This window comes from Euwallacea fornicatus, chromosome 7 (assembly GCF_040115645.1).
Source record: "Euwallacea fornicatus isolate EFF26 chromosome 7, ASM4011564v1, whole genome shotgun sequence".
Classification (NCBI taxonomy): Eukaryota; Metazoa; Arthropoda; class Insecta; order Coleoptera; family Curculionidae; genus Euwallacea; species Euwallacea fornicatus.
Window position 1 is genome coordinate 703,614 of NC_089547.1, and position 20,994 is coordinate 724,607.

The 20,994-nt window shown below is 38.5% G+C and overlaps 4 protein-coding genes and 2 long non-coding RNA genes across 8 annotated transcripts; 1 reads left to right on the forward strand and 5 right to left on the reverse strand.

The window, feature by feature from the left end:
• Window positions 1–351: 351 nt before the first annotated feature.
• On the forward strand, window positions 352–6,685 carry LOC136340022 (uncharacterized). Its single transcript, XR_010732240.1, has 2 exons — window positions 352–2,923; window positions 6,538–6,685. It is a non-coding gene; the product is annotated as an uncharacterized lncRNA (long non-coding RNA).
• LOC136340021 (tubulin alpha-8 chain-like) lies at window positions 4,223–5,878 on the reverse strand. The gene has a single exon (XM_066283716.1). It carries the CDS (start codon window positions 5,634–5,636, stop codon window positions 4,320–4,322), a length of 1,317 nt encoding a protein of 438 aa, XP_066139813.1. The 5' UTR covers window positions 5,637–5,878; the 3' UTR covers window positions 4,223–4,319.
• Window positions 6,686–8,206: 1,521 nt separating the features above from the next.
• On the reverse strand, window positions 8,207–9,074 carry LOC136339853 (neuropeptide-like 3). Its single transcript, XM_066283397.1, has 4 exons — window positions 8,918–9,074; window positions 8,690–8,860; window positions 8,498–8,627; window positions 8,207–8,446 (listed from the first exon to the last, which is right to left on the reverse strand). The coding sequence occupies exons 1-4, from the start codon at window positions 8,927–8,929 to the stop codon at window positions 8,310–8,312; spliced, it is 450 nt and encodes a 149-aa protein (XP_066139494.1). The 5' UTR covers window positions 8,930–9,074; the 3' UTR covers window positions 8,207–8,309.
• A 1,986-nt stretch (window positions 9,075–11,060) lies between these two features.
• LOC136339946 (cuticle protein 70, isoforms A and B-like) lies at window positions 11,061–12,250 on the reverse strand. Its single transcript, XM_066283592.1, has 3 exons — window positions 12,108–12,250; window positions 11,891–12,049; window positions 11,061–11,275 (listed from the first exon to the last, which is right to left on the reverse strand). Exons 1-3 carry the CDS (start codon window positions 12,117–12,119, stop codon window positions 11,147–11,149), a joined length of 300 nt encoding a protein of 99 aa, XP_066139689.1. The 5' UTR covers window positions 12,120–12,250; the 3' UTR covers window positions 11,061–11,146.
• A 4,245-nt stretch (window positions 12,251–16,495) lies between these two features.
• LOC136340013 (glycine-rich protein-like) lies at window positions 16,496–16,843 on the reverse strand. The gene has a single exon (XM_066283709.1). The coding sequence runs from the start codon at window positions 16,841–16,843 to the stop codon at window positions 16,496–16,498; it is 348 nt and encodes a 115-aa protein (XP_066139806.1).
• Window positions 16,844–19,135: 2,292 nt separating this feature from the next.
• On the reverse strand, window positions 19,136–20,991 carry LOC136340059 (uncharacterized). 3 transcript variants are annotated; one of them, XR_010732247.1, is made up of 3 exons: window positions 20,977–20,991; window positions 19,560–19,706; window positions 19,136–19,437 (listed from the first exon to the last, which is right to left on the reverse strand). It is a non-coding gene; the product is annotated as an uncharacterized lncRNA (long non-coding RNA). The 3 variants fall into 3 exon arrangements; XR_010732246.1 differs by lacking the exon at window positions 20,977–20,991 and adding an exon at window positions 19,789–19,803; XR_010732245.1 differs by lacking the exon at window positions 20,977–20,991 and having other exon boundaries at window positions 19,560–20,236.
• Window positions 20,992–20,994: the final 3 nt, after the last annotated feature.

Genomic DNA, 20,994 nt, shown 5'->3' on the forward strand with positions numbered 1-20,994 from the left:
TTTCTAATTTTTATTTTTATTTACCTGAATTAAGGAATGAGACATTTTTCTTTTTTAACGTCAATTAAAATGCTTTTAAATAACCGATTTTTTCTTGTACATAACGTCAACTAAACCGTGAATCAGTAAAATTTGTCATTAATAATACTGTGAAAGAAACAATTGACTTATTAAATTTACATAAGCCCTAAAGCTCATGTAAAATCTTGTAAATTTAATAGCGGGTATTTTCACCTCTGGTTCTAACCGTGTCCTGACAACGACGATTCATGCTTAGAACCAGGTTGCGAATAGTGTCTTAATCCAGGTTGTTCCATATTTCAATGAGAAGGCGCCCAAAGTCTTCTAAGTTGTCAGGCTGGTTAGGATGACTCCGCAGTTGTCCCAGTATGTCCCAGACTTGTTCTATTGGATTGAGGTCGAGACTTCAAGCTGGCCAAATCATAGTCTCAATACCAACATCCAATAGGTAGTCACGAACGACTCGAGCCGTGTGGGGCCTAGCATTATCTTACATAAACAAGAAATTGTGACCAATGTAGGGAACAAATGGGACAACGTGGTCTTCTAGGATGTTCGAAATGTACCGATCAGCATTCAAAGTTCCGTCGTTTAACACTACTAAGTCAGTGCGTGCTGTCAAAGAAATTCCACCCCACACCATAACTGATCCTCCACCGAACAACGTTGTGTTCACCATGTTACATTGGGCATATCTTTCATTTGGTTTTCTAGAAAACATGAACTCGTCTGTCGCAAGTATAGAGACAAAATCGCGACTCATCTGTGCAAAGAATTCGTTTCCAATCAGCATCTTCCCAGTGCACATGATTTGTTGCAAACTGTAATCGGGCTCTACGGTGATCCACAGTTAAAACTGGACCTTGGGCTGGAATGCGAGGACGCAAGTTTGCTTCCAGAAGACGTTGCCGAATTGTTTCCAGAGTTATTCGATGGTTGTGTGCATTTTCAAGCTGGGATTGTAATAATATTGTTGTCACAAACCTTTGCCTAAGCGCGGAAAGCCTTAAGAAACGATCTTCACGAGGAGTCGTGACGCGGTTTCTGCCTTGTCCTGCTCTTCTGGCATGCTCATCCGTTTCTCTGTAGTGGTCAATCATACGCGATACAGATGTATGGGACACGCCAAATCTTTCTCCTATTCGCCGATAACCCCATCCCTCTTCATACAGTACGACCGCTTGGGCACATTCAGCAGGTGTCAAATTTCTGGATTGCCGTTGCATGATACAATTCGAAGGGGGTACTATCAAATTTGCGTACATTTTACACCACACCGTCAAAATTCAATCCAATGTTTGAGATACAATTCGTTTCAAAGGCAAAGAATTCTATCAATACCAAACAAAAAAATTGAATAGTCAACTTATGGTTCGCATAAATAAAAAAATGTTTATAGTCATGGAAACTAACATACAAAGAGCCATCTAAGAATTTTTTATGTTTTATTCGGACCTCAAATTATCAAATATTTCCATAATTATTAAGTGGTGCGTTAATTTCTTGGAGCAGTGTAGATGTGAATAAGGCTAAAGAGAGGTCAGAAAGCTTGAAGGCCCTCATACGAATAGGCCATATGCTGCGATTCAATGATGGTCACTTTCCTTCTAATTTGAGAACCGTAGATTGAGACTCTGACTCGTAGCACCTGTTTCCGCTACTCTAAACTCTACTCTATATTTCTATCAAAGGAAAGCCGCCATGCGAGTCTATAGTAATAAAATGTATCCGTTTTCCTACGCTCCTGCAACCTGCCACTGAAAATGGGACCGTAAAGAGGACACCAAGGGTAAACGTGGGACTCCAACAGTGTTTTGACCGTTTCTTATTCGAAACTGTTAAAGATTATGGGTGTATATTCTGTAAAGGTGTCGGTGAGGTCAATTATTACTTCCAATGTAACAAGCACGAAAAAAGGTCTAAATTTGCTTTTTTGATCATACAATGATTTAAACAAATAAACATGATTTTTTGTACCGCGATACAATTAACTCTTTCTTGCAAACGAGCTCATTCTTCAAGCCCAAATCCATTAGAAGCTTCATTGCCGTGCTTAATAGTCCATGAGAGGTTTTTTTGTCAAAACACAAGGTCCCGCCTTATTGACTTACGCATTACATATTTGCGCAACATCCCCAAAAACCTCTGTATATAAACCCACCCCAGGTGGGCTGATTGCATCATTGAATCTTCAACCATCGATTAAACCACAGCAATGCCAGCAGCAGTATCTGTCTTGTTCTTCGCTTTCGCAGTTTCCATGGGAGCAGCACTCCCTGCGTACTTGGATTACAACAGTTGGTCTTTGCCCACATTACCCCTGGCCACCAGCTACAACCACAGGTATGACGCCTACGACCATACAGTTCCTGTAGCCAACTACGTCCCTGGCGGCTCCTATTACGGCCATTATGGGTATCCTGCTGGGTACGGAAGTTATGGTTCTTACGGCTACGGCCATCATGGATGGTAGACTTCGAGTGATGCTCGTCACTCTCCTATTGTAATTAGTCCTAATTAGTTTTGTAAAAGGTATTTATTTGTTTATGTACTTTTTTTTTATTAAGGTCTCCAAGTAGTGATTAAACGTTTTTTTTCCTCTTTGAATGGAATGTTGTTTGTAATTGCGTTATGCATAATTAAAGGGAAAAAAATGTAGCGCTCGTCCTTACATTATGGGGGCTCCATTGCAAAAGGTGCAATTATTGCAATTTTGTGTAGGCAATTGATTATTAATCGATAGGGGCGACGTATAAAATAGAAGATTCTGTTTTTGTGCGTGGTTCTCCGTTCAGAATGGCTGCGAATATGCTGAAAACGGTGCTTTTTTGCGTTTGTGTCTTCGGTTTGGTCTTCGGCGCCCCCAACCCCAGCTACTACGAGAGCTACCCGTCCATATCAGGTAACTGCCTCAATAGTCGCTTAGCTTTGATAAAACCCTCGTTTATATGATACATATTTTATTTAGGGACATTTTCAATGCTCTAATTTTAGGATGCCCACAAGATTTTCAAAGATATTTATACAGGATCGGTCGTATATATGGAATAATTGCAATACCTTGTTAAACCATTTTTCGATCAAAAAATATTTCAAGTAAAAATTACAAAAACTAATTTGTTCTCACTTTTTGATGATCTCGAATTTTTTTTTACCACTTAACATTCGAACCAAGTAGAACTTTAATATTTCAAACGTACCGCTCAAGTTTCGTATTGTTTTATCGAATCGACACTTACCTGCACATACGGACATGTAAAATTTTGCTAGGATTAGATAAGGAAAAAATCGAGAACATTTTTTCCGTATTGCATTAAAAAAAATGAAGTTCGATCAAAGAAACAAAACAACAAATCACTGCTTACAAGCATTAGTTGTTGTTTAATGTTCAAAGCATTTACTCAAAATCCATCGTTATCCAAACACAGTGCTATTGTTTGCACGAATGATCTTCTCACCTGAACATAGTTGTCTTGTCCAATTGATTGGGGAATACCAACGATGCGAGCCTCAAGTCATTTACGTTATTTGTCGATTCTTATGAACTTGATCTTTTAAATGGCTGCAAATGAAAAAGTCGCAGAGATGTAAATCGGGCGATCGGGCTGGCCACCTATTTCGCCAAGTAAAAAATTGGCACTGCTTTGTTAAAATGAAAAATTAGGATTTCCGCAGTGCTATTTACTTGATATTGAAAAAATACAGAGGGTGCTTTTATTTATTTTTTTTATAAAATAAGAAAATAAATTTTTTCTAGAAATTTTTCTTATTTAACCCCAGTCATATGTCTGTGCGCACAAATAAGTGTAGCTTCCACAAAACAATTCAGAAATACAGGAGCCCTGAATATTAAATTAGAGTTAGGAAGTTAGTTAGCTGGGGGATAATCGTAGGGGAGTTCAGGCTAGTGAACCTATAACAGGCGATTCCTTCATTTTCCTGATTGAGTGTTGGTCTCCAAGAAATTAAATTCTTTTTATATTTTGAATAACATAATCGTTTTCTCTAGATGAGCATTAGATACAGATCCATAAATTGACTACAAATTATAAAAGAAATATTATGTCTTGTGTTAGTGCAAGTTTAATTTGCCACAATTTTTTTGGCACATCCTGTATATTTAAAATAAGGTGGGTTCAACCACTCAAATAAAACCCTATATCTTTTTTAGAAACAATAATTTTCGAAAATCAAAAATCTCTTTCATCTGTTACAATCTGTTTTATTCGCCAACTTTGTTACATGCCCATGATAATGGTTCCCAAGAAAACTCCTTCCTTCACAATGCCCCCAACTTCTCAAGGGTCACCCGCCACCTCTTCATACTCCTTCTCCAGCACGGCCAGGTTTTCCCGGGCTTGTGAAAACTCATCTTCCTCCATGCCCTCTCCCACATACCAATGCACGAAGGCCTTCTTGGCGAACATCAAATCAAACTTCTTGTTCAGCTTCTTCCAAGCCGATTCGATGGCAGTGGTGTTGGACAACATGCAAACTGCCCTCTGGACACTGGCCAAATCTCCTCCGTTGACTACAGTGGGAGGTTGATAGTTGATACCCACCTTGAATCCTGTGGGGCACCAGTCGACGAACCTCACACAGCTTTTGGCTTTCATCATAGCTATGGAATTATTGACGTCTTTGGGGACTACATCTCCTCGATAGAGCAGGCAGCAAGCCATGTATTTACCATTTCTGGGGTCGCATTTGACCATTTGGTTCGTGGGCTCGAATAGTTCTGATGTAATCTCCGGCACGGAAATTCCTTCGTGGTAGACCTTCTCAGAAGAGATTACAGGGGCGTAGGAGACTAATGGGAAGTGGATTCTGGGATAAGGCACTAGGTTTGTCTGGAAATCTGTCAAGTCAACATTGAGGGCACCGTCAAACCGCAAGGAGGCAGTAATGGAAGAAATCACTTGGCTGATTAGTCGGTTGAGGTTGGTGTAATCCGGACGTTCAATTCCCAACTTGTTTCTACATATATCGTAGATGGCTTCGTTGTCCACCACGAAAGCGCAGTCGGAATGGCTTAAAGTACTGTGAGTCGTCAGAATTGAGTTATAAGGTTCTACCACTGCAGGACATACTTGGGGAGCTGGATACACTACAAATTCCAACTTGACCTTCTTTCCGAAATCCTGGCTCAGTTTCTCCATCAGGAGTGACGTAAATCCTGACCCGGTTCCTCCTCCGAAAGAGTGAAACAAAAAGAAACCTTGCAACCCTGAACAGGTCTCCGCTAACTTATTTAATCTCTCCATCACAATGTTTAACATGTCTTTTCCAATGCTGTAGTGGCCCCTCGCATAGTTATTAGCAGCGTCTTCTTTGCCAGTTATTAACTGCTGTGGATGGTATAACTTTTTGAATGGCCCAGTCCTCACCTCGTCCACTACTGTGGGCTCTAGGTCCACCATAACCACTCTGGGAACCATTTTACCATTATCTACTTCAGAAAAAAAGGTTCCACAGCAGTCATCGGAGACGACTTCTATGTCGGAAGACAGGGTACCATCGGCCTGGATGCCATGTTCAAGGCAGTACAGTTCCCACGTGTAATTGCCGATTTGAACGCCGGCTTGGCCGATGTGGATTGAGATACATTCGCGCATAATTTAGAGACTTCAAGTTCTATCTAATTCTCATTCTATAATTTCGACTGTCGGAAAAATTGACAATTTCGGAAAATGAAATTTAGGTGACTGGTTGTTGCAAATTTACCTTATTTTACCTGTTTAAGTGCCTCTGGGGCTGGTTTTACTACTACGATTAAAAGACTAAAAAATTAGGTGAATTTTTCATTGAAACTTCGCGGATCCTACAAACTCATGAACTTGTTTTGCAGCTTTGAAGCAGTGTTTGTTGCGTGTTCTATGCGAAATTTTATGTCGATATACAGGGTGTCCTAAAAACGCATCTCAAAAATTATATCATGAATTTATTTAGGTTAATACATTAAGATTTGGTTAGGTCATATGGCAGTTTTCTTCGATTATCGCACTGTTGTACATTATGAATTTCCATGCCCTGCTCTTAACAAGGGATATTATTTGAATGTTATTGGTCATTCCCTAAGCTATTCGCCTTAAGCGGCCAGAACTATGGGTAGACAATTCTTCGTTTTGCATCACGATAATGCACCTTCCTCAGTGTATCGATGCTTCGAGAACATTTCACCAAAAACCCAACCCATATCGTTCCACGACCACCGTATTCGCCTGATTTAGCACCGTTGGACTCCAACGAGCTCAAAAAACCGCTCTGGGGACACTATTTTGACTCGATTGCGAAGATGAGAGCCGAATCGAAGAAAGTATTGAGGCCATTTTGAAAAAGATCTCTCTAACCGTTTCAGGGGGATTTGAAAAAACGATGGCATAAGTGCTTTGTGTCGGACGGGAGTACCTTGCAAGCGTTCAAATTTACTTGAAAGAATAAATGAAAATTTTGCATTTTGTAAATAAATTCACCCTATTTTTCGACCAAAGTAATATGTGTGATTTTTATTTTCAGTTGTAAAGCCATTCTCCTATTCCTACTACAGGCCCTACAGCTACTGGCCTTATTGGTACAATTATCCTTGGTATGCGAAGTACTACAGCAGCTACTGGTAGACTTACAATTTCTATAGTGTTATAAAATAAAGGATGTTTTATACGTGTTCTTGTATTTTATTAACATATTAAGTGCCTAGTCCAAGGCATACTTTCAATCGTGGTGGTATTAGAGCAGTTTTGAAAAGAGGATGAAGACATTCTCAAATCTGCTGGTAACTCCTACTGCTGCTGCTACTTCTCCACAATTGCCGCTTCTTCTTCTTTTCCTCTGCAAGGTACCTAAACCTGCATTGGTTGCGAAAGTCTATAGACCATTAATGAGCTTAGCAGTGAAACCCCATCCTCCATTTTGAAACCCATCATTTGCATAGTACCACCGATTTTAAACTCTCAAATGCAAAATATTTTAACTTACATAGGGATAATTTTAATAAGTTGAGATGTTACGTCAACTTTAATGTAGCCAGAGATTTTAAGATCATCGGAGGTCAGTTAGAAATAGAATAAAAGTTCCGATCTAAAGTACTTTATTCATAAGACTCTCTGGATCAGTTCGAATTAGTTTATGTTTCCGAGATCGTCCTAAAGTAATGCTTTGCGGCGGTTTCCAGGCGAATGCAGGGTGAAAAGAGGAAAGCAGTTTAGTCACTTGGTGTCCAGAAGGAAACCAATCAGGCACTGTGTGGACGAATAAGACCGTCTATAGTGTCAACCTTAGATGTATGGAAGCAGATCCTCTAATTCTATATAAAAAAGAAAAAAATGATTCTAAGACAGAACAGGTAATGCTTAGACAGGCTTGATGGGAGGGGAAGGGGGTTTTTCAGTCGGTATTATGCGGTGTTGTCGAATGTCGCATATCCCGAACACATCACAACAGACCAACCATGACCTGGGATATGAAAATGCGGACATATCAAGTAAAGCCTAAGAAGACATGTTAATGCCATCAAAAATTATTTGTTTTAAATGGTAACGATTGAATGCATGTTGAGTTCGAAACCTATTTTTTTTTTTAAGGCCCAAACTCCTCTCTACAGTGTGTAATCATAGAGATACTTCAGGGAGCGCTGGTATTCCGCAAAATAATTTCAAAAATGTTTATAGACTCATTGTCAACCACGCACCATTTTTGATATGCACTGTGACAAAATTTTACATTTTTTCACACATTTTGCCTTTTGTCACGTAAGTTCAGTAAAATAAATAAATTTCAAACGAAAATAAAATTATAGAAGTGTTGAAAATGTGCCACCTTGTATATCAAAAATGGAGCGTTTTTTACCATGGATCTATTGGTATTTTTTATTATTTTGCAGAGTACTGCCGCCTCCTGAAATATTTCCATGATGACAAGTTGTACCCTGTATATGGAAACAGAGAAATCTTGCGGGAATAATTTCAAAGAGTAATTGAGACCCAACAACAAAAAGGCACAAATGAATTTAAAAAAATTATTAAATCAAAAAATATATTAAAAAAAAATCTAAACACTTTTTAAAAATCCATGAAACTCTTTAAACATTTTAGAAATTCTAAAAAAATAAAATTACAAAAATTCTAAAATTTCACTTGAGAAAATGATTAACACACCGTGATGGGTTTTTAGTTATAAATGAGACGCATTGTTCAAATTATACATTTAATTCACAACTAAAATAAATAAATTAACAGTAATTGCTCATCTATTTAACACTTCCTTGTCGGCGAAACCATCAGGATCAGTCTTTAAATCAGTTTTCCCACACTTAAGCCTCCCAGTCCCACACTTCCTAGCCCTACACTTCCCAGTCCTACACTTCCCAGTCCTACACTTCCCAGTCCTACACTTCCCAGTCCCAGGCCTCCTCCCAATCCCAAATGACCTAGTCAGATATTCATAAGAATCAAAGTTCAACATAAAATGCAAAACTCACCATCCAGGCCCACTAGGCTAACAGCAGGGGTAGCAACTTTAGTTACAATGGGGGCGGCAATTGCTTTCGTCACTACTGGAGTGGGATGGAGGGCCAGGAGGTTACTGTTTTGGTATGAGGTGGCTCCAGCCTATAAAATGAAATTATTCGTTGAGTTACTAGAGGATGGTAAAATGATGTTAAGCTGGTTACTTTGATGGCGATGCTTGGGGCGGCGATAACTTTAGGACCTGCCAGGGCTAAACCCCCCAATCCGATTCCCCCTAGACCAATACCTCCCAGATGTATACCTCCTAGGCCGATTCCGTCATCGATAGGGATGAGCCCTGCAGAGGCGTAGGCGACAAGAGCGGCGAAGATGCACTGAATTCATAGGTACAGTAATAATTATAAAAAATAATTTTTAGCGTCAAAACTTACCAATTTGAACATTTTGGCTTCGAACTGTGCACACTATGCTACACTGAACGGTGGCTGAGTATGGTTTCAACCACCCTGATGCAAGAGTTTTATACTAATGCATCACGGCGAACCACCACCCCACCCATTAATGTTGACCATTCTTCGAAGCGGTTCTGCCAGTAATGTGTCAAAAAATCGACGAAAAGTGGAACAAGGGCCCCCGCGCTTAAAATCGTTTGTGCTACAATGCCGGGATTTTTCCCCACTGGTCATGCAGGACCGTAGCTCGCAACTTTTGCTTGATATTAAACTCATTTGATACTGAAATTTTTTATCTTAAAAAACATTTTTTTTTCTCGCAACGATTTCCTAAATTCCGCAATCAAAAACGTCGCACCGAAGGAGGTTTTGTCCATTTGAGGACGAAATTTTTCGGCCATTAAAACCAGCCAAGCAGTGCAAACATTCCTTGCATGATTAGCGCAGATTGCTGATAGTGCTTGACCGGTTTATTCAGCCCGAGTCATTTTTTAACCGAAACCAAAAAATCATCAAACGACATTGGCAACTTTATGGTTTAGATTTAGAATTGGTCGTTCGCATTGTCGATGATATATCGCCATCAAGCACGAGGATATATGGACCTAGTTTAATTAGTTCATTTACATTCATCATAGTTATGCCCACTTATTGCCAGTTGTTAAGTTGCCTTATTGTGCAAATCTGAAACAGTAAAGTTTTTGTATAACAGCAAGCGAAAGCTATTTTTTTTCGATTATTTTCGTTAAAAATTGCGGTCTACCTAATATCGCGAATTTCCCGGGGGAAGGGGGGAGGGAGTTCTTTCATGCACGAACCACCCCCATTGCAGCAAACTCAGACACTCGATGTAGCAGGCGGATTAGAAACAATTATACAGGGTGATTAGTTGGGAATGGGGCATGGCGCAACCCAACATAAAGGACGCCAAAATATGACGATTTGAGTCAACACCCCTTATATTAACGTCGCGTGTTTAAGAATTACAGGGTGTTAAAAGCTGAGGTTTTATTTTTAAATCCCTTATTATTTTTTTTAATTTCAAAGCATCGACACCGAAATTGGTAAACCTAAGGTTTTGTAAAATGCTCGGTAAGAGGTTTGATCTCATTTTCACGTAGCTCCTAACGGACGCCAATGACAACCCACCGCTCCGACATATTTGCTCATATTTTTTTAAGAGTGCAACTAAGGTCAAATTTTATTCAATATATTGAAATAGCGTGAATTTTTACACAAAAAAGGCGTTCTCGTCAAATTCCGATATCTCTCTTCGTTTACGAAATTTTTTCCGATAAGCTAACTCCCGTCGTACCATATTAAATCTTTCAAAGCGACGGTGGCCGGAAAAACATCTTAACAGTGTTTTTCTACATTAATGGATCGGTCGTGGAAGAGGATTTCCATGGCCCGCGAGAAGTCCAGACCTGAACCCGTTGGACCATCTCGATATGGTCAAGTGTGAAGCCAATTGCATACAAAGAGACAACTAATACTCGCAAAGAATTGTGGCAAAAAAAGCAGCTGATGAAATTAGAAATTACGTCAATGTGCAATTTAGAGTAAAAAAGTCTTTCAGCAAAAATCATAATAAAATGCATTAAGGTAGAAGATGGTCATTTTGAGCAGCAGCTTCAATAAGACTTATTTTCAATTTTTTAATGGCTCTTCATTTTTTTTTGATACGTCAAAAAAATTATTTAAAAATTAATAACATCAAGTTAATACATTTTTTTGCAACAAATTTATGGTATTTAACCTATAGGAATATTCTGCGCGAGCTCCTTTTGTGTACAATTGCCTTCATACTTGACCACATTGAGAAGTCCAATGGGTTATGGTCTGGACTTCTCGCGGGCCAAGGAAATTTACTTCCACGACCGATCCATCCGTGCGGAAAAATAATGTTAAAGTGTTGCACGATTGGGGCCACCATCGTTTCTGAGAATTCGATATGATACCACACGACCTTGTTTAAGGGCAAAAATGTCGTAAGTGAAAAAGAATCGCCGATAATAATTTTTTCATGGCCCCGCCCGTTGATACACATCCAAACTCTTGCACAACTCCCATTGGAAATGTCATGTACCAGTAAAACCAACAACATCGAAATAAAGAATCCTTTCATTATGCTTTCACTAGATACTCATCTTTATTATTATACACTATTTACATCGTAGTACCTACAATTTTTACCACAAAATTATCCTAATGCCAACCATAGGGTAGAGGGGCAGCCAAGAGAGGGCTCTTAATAATAGGAGCGTGAGCAATGGGCAAAGCGGGGGCTAGTATTGGGGCTGCTTTTACCACTACCGGCACCGAAGGGGAAGAGATCTGCAAACGAAACAAAAAATTAACCCAAAATCCACCATTGACAAAGGAGTAGGTACGTGGTTTAGAAGGGTCAGCTTAAGCCACGATTAGACTTAAGCTGCGGTCACCGTGGCTTGAAACAGTTAAATTTCAAAGTTCTAGACAGGAGGAACAGATATAAGCCGGATATAAATTGAAATATACCAGGTGAATAAAAAGTGCCCGCCAACTTAATATTTTTTTATAGAGTATTCATGTATATATTATATATTGCACTTTTTGGTTCTTGTAATATTTCATGTAATATGTCGCATTATCTAAACAATTTCTGCTTTAAAGTCGAGGAAAAGTCCAAAAACATAGTAACACTATACAGGGGATTTAATTTAAAATATAAAAATGTCGGTGCAGTTCCACCTTTCTGAACCACCTCGTATATTTGAAATACTCTTCAACACTCCTCCGCTCCATCTTCCAACTCTTGTGGTTACGTCAGTCTTCTATGATCTCAAATAGCTTTCGAAATATTTATTTATACCCTAATATGTGTGTCACCCTGTATATGAGCTCAAAAGTCAACGGGCTACGTTCACCCGAAACCCGAAAAATATTCGAAATTTAACACAAAAAACTTACTTTTACTAAATTTTGATAAGAGGTAGCCACGGGTACTGCGGCCTTAACTACGGGGGCGGCTACAAGCGGGGCATGGTAGCCCACTAGGGGTGAGTCCACTAGGGGTGAGGTCAGGTAACCGGCGTTCGTCATACAGAAAAGCATCGTGAAAGCTGTAGCCTAAAATGTGAATGTACACCTTAGATCTAAAGGATGAACGTTTTTCTCACACACTCACTAGTTTGAACATGTTGCTTATGTGAGTTGGTCTTGCCTAAGGAATACGCACAGGACAATGCACAACTGGAGCAAGAAGTCCTCGGCTTTTTATACCATCTAGTGGTCGGGTTGAAAAAATGTCCCATGGATCGCCCAAGTGGGAAAATAGCCACGGGTCAATGTCATGACGTAACAGGCGTGTAAACGGCTTGTTTCACTTTTTTTAAGTCTGGCGTTAAGGCTCTGTGCATATGAAAGAAGCTTCCAAGAATTGAAGACATCGAGGATCGAATTGGAATCAACTGGAACTCTTAAGACGAGGAAAACCATATGACGTAATAAATAGTTACAACGACGATAAAAATCTAGATCAATGGTGCGTCGAGTTGTGCATTTTTCGCTTTTGCTGGTGCAATCTCTTCGGCCTCAAGATCGTGACCGTTTTTAAATGGTTCCTGCAGAATTCCCACACAGAAAAATGAAGTGATTGTTCTACGTGGTATGAGCGTATAAATCACCATATAAAAAAGCATATGTGACCTCAGAAAATAACATGTTTTCTGGGAATTAACACTGGACAGTGCACGATTTTCGTGCCCAAGATCAACCCTACTTTTTACATTTATTGAATTGTATAATCAAGGTTACTGCTAGCTCACAAGTAGTCTTTCTTCCTGGTGTAACGAGCTTCATTTACGTTTAAATCAATTGCCAGTGTAAAAATCGCCAATTTTTGAGTATATTCATGTTAGCCCTTATCAATCCTGAGGTAAACCCGTTCCGAAGGATCAGAAACGCTCAGAAATATGCGCAAGGTACCGATAGGAACTTTTTGTACAAATTCCTTACTGTTACTTTATTCATTGTTGACAGTGACATTCGCCGCTTTTGACAAATGATTTAGGTTAGAAATCGAATGAATGTCAAATTTCCAACCTTAATAATTCATAGCCTAAGTCAGAAATGTCTAACCTAAGTCAGTTTTTCGAATTTGGCAGCTGTCAGTGTCCTTAATCTAAAAGTATACCGCTTTTAAAAAGTATCGCAACACTCTTATGACTTTCATAAATTCGATATTTTAAAAAAATGCTTCAACACGTATAATTTTATTTTTAAAAAGACACTTAATGTATTATTTTCAATCTTAAAGTTTTTTGCCCTTATTCAGCTACCACCCTTAACTTTTTAGTTTCAAATGGAAAGGTACTTATTGTAGTGCATCAAATGAAATCTAATTCAATAAGGAATACAACGGTATACCCAAAACTAAAATTGAATCTACAGTTCCCTTAAAAAAATTAAAACAAAGTCCATATCCTCTTGAATATGAAACTTTTAGCCTTTGCGTTCCTAGATAGACAATCCATTCTAATTTCACTTTGAAAGAGAGAAAAAAAGTTATAATAAGACGTAGAAATTCCAATTGGCCTTCAATATAATTTTTTTAAATTATTTATTATATATAATGAGATTTTTTCTAGGAGATGGATCGGTAGAGGAGGTTCAGTAGAATGGCCATCACGACCACCAGATCTTACGCCTCTCGATTTTTTTTTGTGGGACCACTTGAAAGATTTAGTTTACAAAAGTTGACCACGAAATTTAGATGATTTAGGTGAGTTGTAGAATTCAAAGATAATTAGGATTAATAACGGCAGCAACGCTGAATAATTGCATAAAAGAATTCGAGGAACGACTGAGTGATTACCAAATTGCTACTGCAACCCAATTTGAGCATTTATTATAGGAATTTCAACTTTGTTTAATGTAATAGTGAGTTACTTAGAGTAGGTTATTTGGATCTATTAATTTCATTTTTTAAGGAAACTGCGGATCTAAATTTAGTTTTGAATACACTGTAGTATCTCTTATTGAATTACTTTCCATTTTATATACTACAATGGAACCTCTCCATTTGAAAATGAAAAGTTATTGAGGAAGTTGAATATGAGTGGAAATTTTGAACATGGAAAATAATGCATTAAATGCCTTTTTGAAAGTAAAATTACGCGTGTTTAAGCATTTTTAAAAAATATCAAGTTCGTGAAACTTATAAACGTGTTGCAATACTTTTTTCAAGCGCTGTATATACATTTGTTGGCGAACCAAGATTTTTTGTATGGAGAAATTAGAAGTACACCTAGTAAATTGGTGGTACCTTGACACGATTTGACGACATTGATGACAGATCCTGGTAGGAGGATTCTCCCCTTAGTGAAAAACTATGAATAATTGCTATCCACATTTGCTAGTTCTCAACAATAAATTAACATTTTGCAAGTTAGGGGCATTAACTACAGCGTACTGACAAATCGACATTTCAATTACTCATTTAATGAAAACGACGTAATAGACATTACTCTAATTACTTATCTTAACAACTTAATATACTGCTCAAACCATAAATAGTTTTGTATTTCGTTACAACTTAGTTACAAATCGACTATACCTAAGTACTTTCTGTTGGTGGTTTGACCAGTACCGCAATGGTCCAGGTCCATCAATTTCGGAAACCATCTAAAGCGTTGCGTTATTACGACCCTCCTGGTATAGACAGGAACCGAATTAGGAAATCTGGGGTGTGGCCCGTACTGCCTATCCACGAATAGTCCTGGTGCGAGTCAACTCAGGAAGAAGGTTGCTGACGTTTTTGTTGAGAGTACTAAAAGAGCTGAAATAATGCAGCTGAGTTCGTCTACTTTTTGTTTTTCTGGGAGCTCCGTGTTGAAGGTACTGTGCAAGTCAAAGGGATATAGAAGCTTTTTATACTAAAAAAATCGGAGTGTTTTGTGGTTAACTAATTCTTTCACGTTTTTTTTTTTTAGAAAGTCATCTCATTACAGTAAAATTTGAAAATAATCAGTGACGTACGAAAAAATAATGATTTGTCATTTTTAAAGCGTGATAACGGCATATCTGAAGTGCAGTATTTTAACTTATCAACCCTTTAACTGCGCCCCTGGTTGCAACATTCAAACGTATTGTTAATTATTGGTATTTTGTTTATTGGATGGTTTGAAAGATCCAGCAGTGATACGCGCAGGCGTAGATCAATCAGAACTAGAAATGTTCAGTGACATGCCAACGTAAAATCAATTATTCTTAAATGTTGAAATGAGTACAAATAAAACTAAACTGACTTCTTTTAATCTGTGTCAGTAACTGCTCCACTGGATTCAGACAATTAAACGTAGCAACTAGATGCCACATATCTTTGAGTATTTAGCTCAATTAAAATTAATAAAGCCAGCTCAATGGCGTAGCAAGAAAACGAGAATTATTCTTAAAGCTTAGACCTTGTAAGGGCCATAAGGTACCCCCTTTCGTATTGTGAAGCCTCCTGACGAGGTCCGTGCGGAACAGGCTGCGTTTTTCTCAAACATTTCCCTAGTTTCAGGCATTTAGCATGCTCCGAAGAATCTAGGGAGTACCGATTTAATATTTAAAAATTACGGTGGCGTACTAAGAAAAAAAACATTAATGGTAAAATCAGGATAAACGGGAAGTGGGGAGAGATGAACTACTTCCTTACACAGGCCTTGACCGGTCGTGAGGTGTTTAACCCTTGTCTAGAATAGAAAAGAAACAAAATCGAAACTGCTGGTTTTGCAATATAGAAGATAAAGTCATTCATAGCATCTTTTATTAAAATCAAATTTCGAATTGAAAGAGCATTAGCAGTAGAAGCCGGGGCAAGGGGGGATAGAGAAGGTCTGGAACTGAGGTAGGTCAGAGGATAGAGAAATCACGGAGCAGATTAGATCATATTTAACTAATTTACCAATTCTGTGAAGCTAACTTATTTGTTGCGGTTATTGGGAGTTAATAATCGAAGATATTTTCAAACGTCCAGTGATAATTCAGTGGCGTACCGAGAAAGCAAGGATGTAATCAATATCAAACAATTCCACAGCATGATTTCCCTTAACTTTTTGAATAATCTGTGATTATGTTCGATGTCTTTAACAAGCAAAAACCGACTCTAAGGGCTGGAAGTTCAAGCAGCACTGGCGACAGCATCACTACTATTAAGGACGTAATAGAGTTTTCTAGAAAATAGAATTTGACACCCGCAATAACTCTGCAGATCTGACTACCATACAAAGTCCACCCTCTACGAGTTCGTTATTCGGTGGTGGGCAACGAATCCAGGTGTTCTTCACAGCAGCTGAACATTAACACCTTCCGATCGATCTCTATATAGGGCATTGCTGTGAGGCAAATGCGAGCAATTTCTCATAATAAAATTGCACTTTTTTTCATTGGGCATTTATCAACAGCAAAGGACAGGATTGGAAGCTCCGCGTAAGGAAAACTTTAGCAGTTAATCAGGTACTGTTAAATTTTATTATAATTAAATACAGGGTGTTTAGATATAAAACTTTATGTACAATACATTTCTAGGGTTTAGTAGTAATGCCCAAGACTTCCGTACCCATGACTCAGTCCGTATCCCTGGTTGCCCAGCCCATATCCGTACCCACCATACCCAAGAACAGGGGTGTGTTGGTAACCATATCCATAGCTAGGCAGCACTGTCTTCACTATAGGGGTAGCAACCACTGCTTTGGTCAGCACTGGATAGGTTTTAATATACTCAGGCCCGTGGATGTCGATTCTGGAAGAATACGAGGTGGCGGCAGGATACCCGTGGTGGTATCCACCGTAGTACCCAGGAGCGGCCTCCGCGAGCACCACCGAAGAAATAAGCAAGGCGATTGTCTTAAACATCTTCAACTTCTGCATGTTCACCATGATTTATTTTAGGTATTTATACCCCACGCCCACCTGCAGGAAATCATCTATGAAGGAGCAGGAAAATGCGGACTTTCGCAATACATGTGAGAAAACCGCCATTGTCACGCACGGTTTGGCTCGATGACCGTCAAATTTAAAGCACAAAGCGACGATTATTATTTAAAATTTGATTAAATAACTTTTTATTTGAGGTTAAGGTCACGTTTTTGCGAAGGTTTTTTGTCCCGAGAGTATTTGGACTAAAACGCACAAGAACTGTGTTTCGCACTTGCACAAGAAACATTCAAAAATTTTTCGTTTTACATATTTTCAGTCTATTCCAGCCAATCAGGGCGTTGCTAATTGAATTATGTCACGTTAATTATTGAGAAATGACCGGACACGTTATTATTGTTTTGTGTTAATAAGGCAGGAAGGTTTCTTAATGAGAACCTATGTCATGCAAATGAAGGAAACAAAGAATAAGTTCAGCGATAAATCGAGTTAATACCATGACCTACTATGGTGCATCAAGGATGGGTGTTATGGTCAGGCATAAGAAGAAGTAGGTTCTGTCTTTGGCTCCTATAGCAACTGAAAATCTCAAATTTTGAAAGCTCCCTGGTGCTCGGTCTTTTTATTCATTTGTGTAGTTTTGTGGTTTTAATTCTGAAGAAAGTCTTAATATGGGTTAAGTTGTTGGTACGTGACGTAAGGACCCACTGGCCGTATGCCAGTTTTATGAAGGGGTGGCGTGGGACATCAATATGAACACTTTTTCTTTAATAAACATTTAGCTCCCAAACACAGAAAATACGTTGATTTCCCATTTGATGAACTTACCGGTATATACCAGTAGATTGGAAGTGGAGGTTGGATTGCCTGGCCCTCGCGATCACCCGATCTCAACATCCTGGATTTTTTCCTTTGGGGTTAACTCAAATCTCTGGTCTAGGTAAAACCTATTCGTAATGAGGAAGATCTCTTAACAAGGATAACGGACAGTTGTACACATCTAGGAGCTATACCCGGAATACTTTATAGGGCCCGCGGTCAATAAATCGGTGGTACAACCTTTGTATCGAAGCAAATGGTCAACATTTCGAATAATCACGGAAACAAGTTTAATTACAAAAAAAAAAAAGAATAATTACAATCTCCCACCACCTTCTAAAAAAGTAAAGTTTCTTTGGTATATTTTTGGGACACCCTGTATTATTATGGCCCTGAAAGTACTTCAAATATTTCTGTGTCGATGTTCTTGAAATTGCATCAAACGCTAATAATTCCCGGTTTCCAATGAAGGGATTCAGGCCCTCGAATCGGCTACGCAGCATAAATAGTTGGTACTATTCTGAAGGGACAGGTGAGTGTAAGATAGCATCACGATAATTCAGTACTTAGAGGATGAATATCCAACACGATCATGTTGGAAAATGAAAAATCCCTGATCTGACTTAATCTGCACCTTTTAATTGAGTGACTAGAGAGTTAAGTGACTTCAGTAAAAATGAGGGATCTAGTCGGATTATTGCTAATGCCATGATATCGCAGAACGAGATGTGAAAGAACAGTGTGACTTCCTGGTTGCATAACCGATCGAAAGTGTATTTTGTGTTGTCTATATACAAAACCAAGGCCAAAGGGGTCACATAACAAACTTTCTAGATTATTGGAAATTGTTTGAGTTTGGTTATGAATGTTTCAGGAGTTTTCCTAATTTTCCCGTAAAAAACTAATTGCAAGTCATAAATAAATGTGTTAGTAGTATAACTGCAGCTTACAGTTCTTTCTCCATTTAAGGTTATTTTTGTGGGTAAAGTTGATAAATCAATTTTATGAGTTTTCTGTTTTGACCCCAAATATCTGTGCCCCTAATGTCGGTGATAAAAATAAATATAAAACATAGTAAAAGACCATTGGCGGCGTGTCATATCGTATTTCACAGGTTGTTGACTATTATGCCTATGAATTACTTTGTCAGACCCATAATCCGAGACTTACTTTAGAAATTTTTACATGTTAAAGGCAAAACATGACGATTTTCCGGAAATTTTAAATTCCGAAAAATTCACGATTGCAATTGCAAAAAATAGGGAGCAGCATATCAATTCTCCCCCGAAAAATTTTGAGAAACATTTGTCAAAAGCTCTCTTTCATTGAAAACCATTGATTTGATCCTGCATTCATTCTGGACACTACATTAGCATAGGTATTTAATATATGGTGGACAATGGCACATTTCATTTGAAGTTTTTCCCGCGACTTTCACCGTTTTTGGGATATTTCCACGAAAGCAAATACATCTAATTCAACGATAAAACTTTATTAACCTAACAGTAAATATAATTTAACCAAACATAAAACCGTTGCTCATCCCAATATTGACATATCTAATAAAAAAATGGCACCAAAAACCGACCACGACCGTGAGCTCAATTACCCCCACCGGATCCACCCTCATGGCCGTGCTTTAGCTTGATTTCAACTTTGGTGGGATGGTAGGCCTTCAAGTTTACATTCTGGTAGGACTCGGCCTTCTTTTCAGCTGGGGAAGCTTCGGTTTCAATCACGTTGACTGCCACCATGGCCACCACCAAAACGAAGAAAAACTGTAGAGAAATTAACACATAAAAAATCTCAAGGAGAGAATATTTTCAATAATCATGTCGACTGAAGTTGGTCGAAATAAAGCTCGACTAGTCGAGAATTCTTGAGTCTGAAAAGAGCTTACCATTCTAAGTTTGAACATGTTGGCTTTGATAGTTCTCAAACTAAGAGAAGATGAGACAGAAATTGACTGATGTGGTGTAAGCCAATCTATCAGGCTTTATAGGCAGAATTAGTCTCCCCCACCATGGAGGGAACTGAAAGGCACTAACTAAAAATAAGGCAAAATTTGGTTATTTTGAATTTAAACAGTCTTAATAATGTCCTGATTAATTTGGATTTGCTTTGTGCACCTGGAAAATTGGGACAGTGTTGCGCGAATAGTGACCACTTTCAAGACACATTCACTTATTAAAACGCACGCACCTACGCCTATGGGTTTTAATTAGCGTGTTAAATTAAGTCAAATTGCCGTAGATAAAGATTTTTAGGTCTTGTTACATTTTAAGGTGCCTTGACGATTGACACATAATTATTACGCCTTCTAATCGCATTTTTGTCGATTATAAAGGTCAATAACTCGCGTTAGACCCTTGAACTGACTGAAGATAATATTGAGTCCAAATAGTTTTTCTGTCTTGTTTTCCGGCAATCGGGTAATAAGATATTCTTAGTTTTATCTCCGTCTCTATCAATCCCTTTCCTGTTTTGTCTGATTTATCTTTTTATCAACCATATCGTCAAGACCATAATATGTCAAATAAATGACAATCCCCTTTTTTTCAGCACACCAGTCCTTCATTCAGTACTCCACTCCTTTACTGAACACTCCAGTCCCTTATTCAGCATTCCACTCCTTCACTCAGCACCCTACTCCTTTACTCAGCACTCCACTTCTGTACTCAACACTCCAGTCCTACACTCAACACTTTACTCCATTCGTCAAAACTCTACTCCTTTACTCAGCACTTCACTCCTTTACTCAATACTCCACTTCAGTATTCAACACTTCAGTCCTATACTCAACACTTTACTTCATTCGTCAAAACTCTACTCCTTTACTCAGCACTTCACTCCTTTACTCAATACTCCACTTCAGTATTCAACACTTCAGTCTTGCACTCAACACTTTAATCCCTTAATCAACACTCCACTTCTTTACTTAGTAATTTCACTCCTTTATTTAGCACTCCATATCTGCCCTTAACACTCCACTCCTTTACTCAACAATCTACTGGTTCATTCAGCACTTCATTCCTTTACTCAACACTCTACACCTCTACTCAATACTCCACTCCTTTACTCACGTAGACACGAGTCTACCTGGAAAAATTGTTTGCTATTGGAAACTAGCATTTGCTGGCAATATTACGCTCCTAACATGCACCGACATATTATTGTTCGCCTTTTAGGAAACTATATCACAAAATGCACACAATGTGCTGCATCAATCTCGATTAGTTATTTCAAGAAAGCCACAACCTGTTCTTATCAGCTAACCCTCGCCATTTTATATTCCGCATATGTCACTTGGCACACACCTGTCAAAAATCAAACGC